This window comes from Electrophorus electricus, chromosome 5 (assembly GCF_013358815.1).
Source record: "Electrophorus electricus isolate fEleEle1 chromosome 5, fEleEle1.pri, whole genome shotgun sequence".
NCBI lineage: Eukaryota > Metazoa > Chordata > Actinopteri > Gymnotiformes > Gymnotidae > Electrophorus > Electrophorus electricus.
This window is the reverse complement of record NC_049539.1, coordinates 28595242-28605679: the sequence shown is the minus strand read 5'-3', so window position 1 is coordinate 28605679 and position 10438 is coordinate 28595242. Positions and strand designations below refer to the sequence as shown.

Genomic DNA, 10438 nt, shown 5'->3' with positions numbered 1-10438 from the left:
CAAACAGGAATAAACCCCCACCCCCCACCCCTGCACGCGGCAGGCCATACCATGTGACTTGGACGGCACAGAAGGAGTGAGAGGCGAGGTTTCAGGCTTTTATTGTCCATGACAATAAGCAGAGCAAATGAAAGGAAAAGAAAATACATGGAGAAGTCAGAGTTTCAGTGGCGCTCGGTAATCTCTCTGTAGTCTGATAATGCACAGCACTGACTTCAGGTACCTGTGAGCTTAAATAAAAGAGGAAAATAGGGAACAGATGTGTGAGGTCAATAATCGGGTGATTGTGAGAGGAGCAGGTGTGTAGTGCAGTCCTGAGCAGGAGTGGGCGTGTCCCTTCTGCTGGACGACCGGCCTACCGTGACAACAGGTCATCCTATCCAACACCAATAAACATGTTCAAAGCCACTTAAATCATCTTTCTTCCCCATTCTGATGCTCAGTTTCATCTTCAGCATGTCATGTCTACATGCCCAAAGGCATTGATTTGCTGTCATCTGATTGGCTAATTAGATATTTGCATTAATGAGCAGTTGATCAGGTGTGCTTAATATAGTGGCTGGTGAGTGTATATTGACAGAATCACTTATATTCATCTAGGCAGCAAGTGCTTAATTGCATGTAGAAGAGTGTATAACACAAATTGCACTGATCATATAAAACGTATGATAATCCGTATTACTACACTTAACAGTAGGCAGATATTTGGTGTGTTTTTATGGAAAGTACATGCAGCTGTTGTACCTGCTGAGGTATTTGTTTGTTAAATGTGACATACGGACTTGATCATGATTCATGATGATGACACGGAAACACTGAAACACAAGGCATACCAAACTTAATGCTACGGTACTGAGCAAACTTAAACAGTAGTCAGATCAGAACTGACCCAGCAGTTTTATTGGCATGTGGAGGCAGGTGCATGTGTGGAGGAAAGCAAAATTTATTAGGTGCAAATCCAAAGTCATGGTCGTTAGGGTCAGAAGTCCAGGGTCAGTTTACCAATATGAAGAGTACAAGGATACATGATAAACAAAGGGCTAGGATAAACAAAGGCTAGGAAACACAAACCAAAAGCACATGAAGGCAAACAGGGGAAGCAGCTATAACAAAGATGCTTGGAAGAACTCGGAGAAACAGTACAGTATCTAAAGGGTTAGGGTTAGGGTTAGGGTTAGTACAGTATCTAAAGGGTTAGGGTTAGAACAGTACAGTATCTAAAGGGTTAGGGTTAGGGTTAGTACAGTACAGTAACTAATGGGTTAGGGTTAGGGTTAGAACAGTACAGTATCTAAAAGGTTAGGGTTAGTACAGTACAGTATCTAAAGGGTTAGGGTTAGGGTTAGTACAGTACAGTATCTAAAGGGTTAGGGTTAGTACAGTACAGTATCTAAAGGGTTAGGGTTAGTACAGTACAGTATCTTTAGGGGTGGGTTTAGTACAGTACAGTATCTAGAGGGTTAGGATTAATACAGTATATTTAGGGTTAGGGTTAGAACAGTACAGTATCTAAAGGGTTAGGGTTAGTACAGTACAGTATCTTTAGGGTTAGGGTTAGAACAGTACAGTATCTAAAGGGTTAGGGTTAGGGTTAGTACAGTACAGTATCTTTAGGGTTAGGGATAGTACAGTACAGTATCTAAAGGGTTAGGGTTAGTACAGTACAGTATCATTAGGGTTAGGATTAGTACAGTATCTTTAGGGTTAGGGTTAGTACAGTATCTTTAGGGTTAGGGTTAGGGTTAGAACAGTACAGTATCTAAAGGGTTAGGGTTAGAACAGTACAGTATCTAAAGTGTTAGGGTTAGTACAGTACAGTATCTTTAGGGTTAGGGTTAGTACAGTACAGTATCTAGAGGGTTAGGATTAGTACAGTATCTAAAGGGTAGGGTTAGTACAGTATCTTTAGGGTTAGGGTTAGTAAAGTATCTTTAGGGTTAGGGTTAGTACAGTACAGTATCTAAAGGGTTAGGGTTAGTACAGTATCTTTAGGGTTGGGGTTAGTACAGTACAGTATCTAAAGGAAGACAGCTGCCTGTGTGTAGCTCAAACCTTGTTTGACAGCCTTTCAAATACATAAAAACAGACATAAGGTACATTCAGAGGATAGATTTTCTGTACACATGCGTGGATTCTTATTGTTAGAAATGTATATTTTTATATACATATATAGTCATATATAGTCATATATACATATATAGTCATATACATATGACTACTTTAGTATTATTTTAATTCTTCCCAGCACTGTGTTATAAACTGTGTGATGAGCTCTGGAATGTGAGCTTGCAAATTCATAAAGTTTGTACAACTGTAACATTAGCAGTAGCTACTAATATTAATGTGTTCTCTCTCTGCCTGGCTGTCTCTCTGTCTCTCTTTCCACCATTCTACCTGGCTGTCTTTCTGTCTCTCTCTCTATTGTTCTGCCTGACTGTCTCTCTGTCTCTCTTTCCATCATTCTGCCTGGCTGTCTCTCTCTACCGTTCTACCTGGCTGTCTCTCTCTGTCTCTCTCTCCACCGTTCTGCCTGGCTGTCTCTCTCTCTCTCCATCATTCTGCCTGGCTGTCTCTCTCTCTATTGTTCTGCCTGGCTGTCTCTCTGTCTCTCTCGCCATCATTCTGCCTGGCTGTCTCTCTCTCTCTCTCCAACATTCTGCCTGGCTGTCTCTCTGTCTCTCTCGCCATCATTCTACCTGGCTGTCTCTCTCTGTCTCTCTGTCTCTCTCTCCACCATTCTGCCTGGCTGTCTCTCTCTCTCTCCATCATTCTGCCTGACTGTCTCTCTGTCTCTCTCTCTCTATTGTTCTGCCTGGCTGTCTCTCTCTCTCTCTCCATCATTCTGCCTGGCTGTCTCTCTCTGTCTCTCTCTCCATTGTTCTGCTGTCTCTCTCTGTCTCTCTTCCCTTCCTCTCTTTGTAGATCTGGTATACCAGGGCCAGTCTCCAGACGAGGGTGCTCTGGTGACAGCGGCGCGTAACTTTGGCTTCGTGTTCCGCTCGCGCACCCCAGAAAGCGTGTGTGTGGTGGAGATGGGAGTCCCGCGCACCTACGAGCTCCTCGCCATCCTCGACTTCAACAACGTCCGCAAGAGAATGTCTGTCATCGGTACGGCTGGCCTTCTGACCTCGGGGTTTAGATCAGAATGAGGTGAAAAGCCTCTGTCACACAAATCCGCACGTGTGAAATCCGCACATGGGTGTGCATGTGTGAAATCAGCACGTGGGTGTGCGCGTGTGCGAAATCCGCACGTGGGTGTGCGCGTGTGTGAAATCCGTACATGGATATGAAATTGGCACGTAGGTGTGCACGTGTGTGAAATACGCACATGGGTGTGAAATCGGCATGTGGTTGTGGGTGTGTGAGTGTGAACTTGTGAAAAGAGATGTCACGAGTGATGTGAGATGTCCTGAGTCATATGTGATTATGACACTCTGTCTCTCGCTCTCTCTCACTCTCTCTCTCTCTGACTAGGACTTTATTTCTCTCTCTCTCTCTCACTCTCTCTCTCTCTCTCTCTCTCTCTCTCTGACTAGGATTTATTTCTCTCTATCTCTGATTCAATTTCATTTTTTGTTCTATGCTTTATTGGCTTTGACATGACTGTGATTTAGACAATTTATCTACAATTTCTCTCTGTCTCATTGTGCAGTTCACGTTCAATTCAAATTTGTGCTATTGGCATGAGAGGCAAAATATATGCTGCCAAACTGTACAGTGCCTCAATTAAATTAAAAAACAAAACAAAGCATAATAATCAGAATAATAATAATGACTAAACAACAACAAAAAAAAAACCCAAAACAAATTATTAAACTGAAGTAAGTAAGAAAGGTAAGTGTAATTTAGTCATTTGTGGCACAGTATATGAAAGCAGTTAGTCAGAATGAATCTGTCTCCCTGTCCCTGTTTCAGTGCGTAGTCCTGAGGGAAAGCTCGCTCTCTACTGTAAGGGAGCAGACACCATCATCTACGAGAGGCTGCACGAGTCTTGCAGCAAACTGATGGAAGTCACCACAGAGCACCTCAATGTGAGCAAGCAGCAGAGGGCACACTTCAAATAAACTTGTTCTATGAGCAGGTTACATGTTATGAGTAGGGCAGAGGAAAGTATTGTGTAACAGTATTCAAAGTCCCTTTCCCTTAACAAAGTAGTGTGACACATTATAATTTAAATTCTGGTCATGATTTTACAATAACTGACAACTGGACTTTGTTACACTCATTACTTTCATTATGAGATTAAATTTGTCTCACTACTTTCATACTTTGCTATAGTTACTTTCATTGTTCTTGTGATTTTATAGAAGAGTGGAGATGGTTGTCTAGCCCAGTAGTGTTTCTGGTTGTCTGATTATCTAGCCCAGGCCTGGTTCCGGTTGTCTGATTATCTAGCCCAGGCCTGGTTCTGGTTGTCTGATTATCTAGCCTAGTAGTGTTTCTGGTTGTCTGATTATCTAGCCCAGGCCTGGTTCCGGTTGTCTGATTATCTAGCCCAGTAGTGTTTCTGGTTGTCTGATTATCTAGCCCAGGCCTTGTTCCGGTTGTCTGATTATCTAGCCCAGTAGTGTTTCTGGTTGTCTGATTATCTAGCCCAGCCCTTGTTCCGGTTGTCTGATTATCTAGCCCAGTAGTGTTTCTGGTTGTCTGATTATCTAGCCCAGGCCTTGTTCCGGTTGTCTGATTATCTAGCCCAGTAGTAGTTCTGGTTGTCTATGTGTTTGCAGGAGTTTGCTGGTGAGGGTTTGTGCACTCTTGTTCTGGCCTATAAGGATCTGGATGAGGAGTATTTCTCTGAGTGGAAACAGCGCTACCATCAGGCCAGCACAGCACTGGAGGGTCGTGAGGACAAACTCAATCAGCTCTATGAGGAGATAGAGAAAGACCTGCTGGTACTCACACGAATATGTGAACTTGCATAGGACAAACACACTCACCATGCATCATACATGTACTCATACACACACACACAAACACACACATGCACGCACACTCATAGACACACTACAGCGATTGTGTAGACAGCTAGAGTTTGATAATGACTAACTAAACATATTAATAGATTACATGGATGTAATCAGAGCTCCTTGCAGTCATCACCCCTCTGAAGTGAAACAAAAACCAAACAAAGAGAACATGCGCTTTATGCGACCCAATCAACATCCACTTCCAACACCAGCCCAGCACGTGAACCTGGCAAACTGGTGTCAGAAAAGATGCTGTTTAACACATCTGATGCCCTCTTAGACAGCGTTCATCCATCTCAGCCTGGTTTATAATCTTACAGTTTGCGGTCTCATCATGGAGCACCTGTGCATGGACCCTGTCCAGTGACAGACCGTCTCCGTTCTGTTGCTTTTCCAGAGACAGCCGAGAACATTGGATACTCCTGCAACCTGCTGCGAGAGGAGATGGATGACATTTTTATTGTCGCTGCAGACTCCCCTGAGGAGGTCGGGCAAGAGCTGAGGTGTGTTGAGTGGTGTGAGGCATATGAGAGAGATGTACAGGTGACAGAAAGGTGGCATGGTACTGAAATTAAAGGTCTCATAATCCTAGGGATTATTTTTGTGCTCTCCTGTTTATTTGTGTCTTATCAGAGATGCTAGCATGAAGATGCGTCTGGATTCAGGAGAGGATGCGTTCTTTATCCCAGAGAGCATTCTGGGTAATAACCCTAAAGTGGTACAGGATGAGAATGTGAATGGGGAATATGGCCTGGTCATCAATGGTCACAGCCTGGTATGACACACACACACACACACACACACACACACACACACACACACACACACGCATGAGACATGCACGCACACACACACACACACACACACACACACACACACACACACACACACACACACACACACCACCACCACCACCACCAGTTTGGTGAGAGAAACAGAACAGTAAACATTAATTTCCCACTGTCTGTCTTTCTCTCTCTTCTCTCTTATATGTATTGATTCTCTCCTGTCTCATGCATAGACACAACATGTTTTCCCCCTCTGTGTGTGCATGTGTTTCCAGGCATATGCTCTAGAGGGCAGCATGGAGCTGGAGTTCTTGCGGACAGCGTGTATGTGTAAGACGGTGATCTGCTGTCGAGTGACGCCAATGCAGAAGGCTCAGGTGGTAGAGCTGGTCAAGAAATACAAACAAGCCGTCACTCTCGCTATAGGAGACGGGGCTAATGACGTCAGCATGATTAAAGGTACTTATGCCTTTAACCATTCAGTACACATATGCAAAGCCATCGGACATCATTTAAGATTCGATTTAAGCCTAGAAGAATGTGACATTAATCCAAGACCACGTATATTATGTTACACAGGCAATTACTGATTAACTTCTCCTTCTCTCTCTCCCTTCTTTCTCTCTCTTTCTCCCTCTCTTACTCTGTCTCTCTCCCCGCCGTAGCTGCCCATATTGGAGTGGGCATCAGTGGTCAGGAGGGCATGCAAGCTGTGCTGTCCAGTGATTTCTCCTTCGCTCAGTTCCGGTACCTGCAGCGCCTCCTGCTGGTGCACGGTCGCTGGTCTTACCTGCGCATGTGCAAGTTCCTGAGTTACTTCTTCTACAAGAACTTCACCTTCACCTTCATGCACTTCTGGTTTGCCTTCTTCTGCGGCTTCTCCGCCCAGGTGAGGTCACTAATCAACTCAGGTAAGGTCACTAGTTGACCTGGGTGAGGTCACTAGTCTACCCGAGTGAGGTTTCTGCTGCACCCAGGTTAGATCACTAAACATTTTGCAAAAAGCACCTTTTGTGGATAGCACCATACTGTAGCGGAAAACTTTGTTTTGCTATGAGTTCTCTGTTTAGTAAGTAGGACATAAATTGCAGAAAGAGAGGGAAACACAAAAAGAGAGAGAGAGCGAGAGTGAGCGAGAGAGACAGAGAGCTAGAGATGCATTTTATTTCATATATATTTAATTCATATACACATAAATATACATGCATTTGTGTGTGTGTGTGTGTGTGTGTGTGTGTGTGTGTGTGTGTGTGTGTGCGTGCGTGCGTGCGTGCGTGTGTTATGTTTTCTTGTGTCATTGTGCAGACAGTGTATGATGAGACCTTCATAGCGCTCTATAACCTGATGTACACAGCACTCCCAGTGCTGGGCATGGGTCTGTTTGACCAGGTACAGTGAAACAAATACCCCATTAAACAGCACAAATCAAATACCACAACTACAGCAAAATGCCCCAACTAACAGCAAAAATCAAATACCACAACTAACAGCAAAAATGCCCTGACTAACAGCAAAAATACAACTAGCAGCAAATACCCCAACTAACAACAAATCCCACGTATAAACAAATATAGCTAACAACAAATTCCCCAAATTACCAACAAATAGTTGGAACTAACAGCAAATATCCCAACCATAGTGATTAATGCCTAGCCTATACTGTTACTAACAGTCATTATTGTTCAGTGAGTATTAAGAGTTCTTCACCCTGGGTCTGCTCTGTTAACCTTTATTGGCTTCTATCATGAGTGACCTAGTTTTGACCAAGGGCAGGTGTTGGATTAATGTTTTTAATATACATATACACTGTAAGTGACTTTGGAGTGTTTATTAATACAGCATAAACTGGTACCATCATCTCCTGCACTGCACTTGTCCTGAAACAGGTCAGTCATAAATTCATATGACTTAGTCACGGCTAAGTTACCATTAACCCTTTAACTCCTGAAGGACTGGCAGCCTATGAATGAAAATGATAGAGCTCATACAACACAGGCAACTTAGCTATAAAATGAGAATCTTTTCTTTAGAATCTGATTGGTGATGTCATCACATGGCAAGCCTCTGCTGTCCTGAATGTTAATGACTGCTACAGTCAGTCAGCTGACCCAGGGTGAAGATCTCTGCTACAGTCAGTCAGCTGACCCAGGGTGACGAACCCTGCTACAGTCAGTCAGCTGACCCAGGGTGAAGATCTCTGCTACACTCAGTCAGCTGACCCAGGGTGAGGACCTCTGCTACAGTCAGTCAGCTGACCCAGGGTGAAGAACCCTGCTACAGTCAGTCAGCTGACCCAGGGTGAAGAACCCTGCTACAGTCAGTCAGCTGACCCAGGGTGAAGAACCCTGCTACAGTCAGTCAGCTGACCCAGGGTGAATATCTCGGCTACATTCAGTCAGCTGCCTTCAGAGTACTGTAACACTGCCTTCAGGGCTTGCATCTAAAAGTGGAATTTAACACGAATGGTAATCTCTTAGGTTCAGCTTTAGAAGTGATTCCCCTAGTGTGAACCAAACCTCTCCACTGAACTGAACTGAACTGAACTGAACTGAACGACTCCCTTTGCTTTTAGGATGTGAGTGACGGCTGGAGTCTGGAGTACCCTCAGCTCTACGAGCCGGGCCAGCGGAGTCTATACTTCAGTAAGGGCGCCTTCATTAAGTGTGCCCTGCACAGCTGCTACAGCTCCCTGGTGCTGTTCTTCGTGCCCTACGCCGCCGTGCGAGACAGCGTGAGCACGGACGGCCACGACATGGCTGACCACCAGTCCTTTGCTCTGCTCACGCAGACGTGCCTCACCGTCACCGTGTGCGTCCAGGTGAGGAGATTGCCTTGGAAGGCTTCACTGCGCTTCCTGAAGTGTGTCATATCCCTGACTCTTTGGACATAGTGGGTGGTGGTGTCAGGGGTAGTCGTCTTGAATATTGAAACTTCTTAAATAATTGAGCAAAGATGCACAATTACACAGTGTGTGTGTGTGTGTGTGTGTGTGTGTGTGTGTGTGTGTGTGGGTGGTATAGGTACAGCTCGTAACTCTCTGGACCAGGTCACTGTGTGGCTGACGGTCCTGCTCACAGCGGTACTGTGTGTGCTGCCAGTGGTGGTTCACCGCTTCCTGTTCATGCAGCTCAACCCCACCATCAATGACAAGGTACACACACTCTACTCACACTGATACACAACGACACAAAGTACACACACTCTACTCATACTGATACACAACGACACAACTTAACAAGGTACACACTGATCCACAACTACACAACTTAACAACAGAACAACTACTTAAAAACAGAACTCCTATCCAACAAGACACACTCATTCATATTTCAGGGTTAGAGTGTACATCTATTAGAGTTACATCTGTTTCACCTGGACATATGTGAGCTCATATGAGCACTGGCCATGTATAGGTGGATGGATGGATAGACAGATAGATAGACAGATTGTAGTAACTCTCCTCTGCTGACGCAGGTGAGGTTGAAGGTGCACCAGATGAAGGCCCAGCCTCCTCCCCCTCGCCGCCGTGCCAGGATCCGCCGCTCCAGCACTCGCCGCTCCGGCTATGCCTTCTCTCACGCCTACGGTTATGGTGACCTAGTCACCTCCAAGCGGTTCCTACGGCGACCGGTTCCATCGCGCTCTGCGGGATCTACTCCCGCAGGCCGCTCGGCCGCTTTCAGGCCCGCGGGCCACTCGGCCGGGTACAGCCCGAGCGGGCAGGAGCAGAACCCCAAACAGGCAACAGAACCCACGGAACTGCAGCGGTACCGAGCCGTCCACGACGCCACCTTCTGTAGACGGGGTGTAGCTCCTGAATGAGTGCTGGACATAAGCAGCCTGAGAACCAAATTATAGCAAAATACGAGGATGCTGTTTATATGAAAATGGTATTTGTATGAGAATGGCGTTTCTGTGAGAACAGTGTTTATATGTTTACAGTGCCGCTGTTGGTCATGAACAGCCTGCAAACACGTGTGCACACTAAGAATGATAAAGAAACCAACATATTTCATAAATATATCAAAGTTTGGTGACACACACAAACACATTATTCAGATAAGGAAGACCTAACATAAGGAAGACCGTGGTGCTTTCCTTTTGCCTTGGAGGTCACTCTGTACTGCAGTGGTGCAGTTGGAATGAGAAGGTGCCGTTGATGTCACAGAGCAATGATGTCGCAGAGGGCACATTCCTCTGCAATAGTCTGGGTCAGATTCATGAGAAAATGTCATTTCAGGGAGAAAACCGAGAAAAGCACTGTTTACCCATCCTGAGAACCCCACTCTGCCACACCGTTTCTGCCTCCTGTGCTAACATGCTTGATTCAGCTCATCGGCGCAATGCTGATTTCATCATCCCTATTCTATTCCTGAAGAGGAATCAATGTAATCATGACACTGTGCAGGAACAGGAGCAGTGTTCTGTTGTAAAATCAAAAACAATTTGGTAGTTAACAGTTCATGCAAACATTGCTCAAACCCTCAAAAATTGAGTTATTAAGTGTTTTGAAATGTTCTGGCAAACAAAACAAGCATCCTCTATTTATTTTCTCTTGGATCTTAATGACTAAAACTGACCTTGTTGAAGAACAAGGCACAAACAGAGGAAAGATTTCAATTCGCAAAAATCTTGAGCATCTGCAGGACACAGGTAATATGATCTTTCAAGGACTCAACTCAT

The 10438-nt window shown here is 44.9% G+C and overlaps 1 protein-coding gene across 1 annotated transcript; it reads left to right on the top strand.

Moving 5' to 3' along the window:
* The first annotated feature begins 259 nt into the window (after nucleotides 1-259).
* On the top strand, nucleotides 260-10108 carry LOC118241316 (phospholipid-transporting ATPase ID-like). The gene is made up of 13 exons (XM_035525969.1): nucleotides 260-299; nucleotides 2923-3108; nucleotides 3916-4031; nucleotides 4728-4892; nucleotides 5367-5470; nucleotides 5601-5742; nucleotides 6031-6214; nucleotides 6421-6644; nucleotides 7061-7144; nucleotides 8328-8616; nucleotides 8662-8666; nucleotides 8724-8906; nucleotides 9230-10108. The coding sequence occupies exons 1-13, from the start codon at nucleotides 260-262 to the stop codon at nucleotides 9575-9577; spliced, it is 2070 nt and encodes a 689-aa protein (XP_035381862.1). The 3' UTR covers nucleotides 9578-10108.
* Nucleotides 10109-10438: the final 330 nt, after the last annotated feature.

Excerpts from the sequence above, each read along its gene's own strand:
- LOC118241316 (XM_035525969.1), top strand. The coding sequence starts at position 260 with ATGTGTGAGGTCAATAATCGGGTGATTGTGAGAGGAGCAG. Across the intron at positions 4,893-5,366 it reads AGATAGAGAAAGACCTGCTG|ACAGCCGAGAACATTGGATA; the intron begins GTACTCACACGA and ends GCTTTTCCAGAG. Across the intron at positions 5,743-6,030 it reads TCATCAATGGTCACAGCCTG|GCATATGCTCTAGAGGGCAG; the intron begins GTATGACACACA and ends ATGTGTTTCCAG.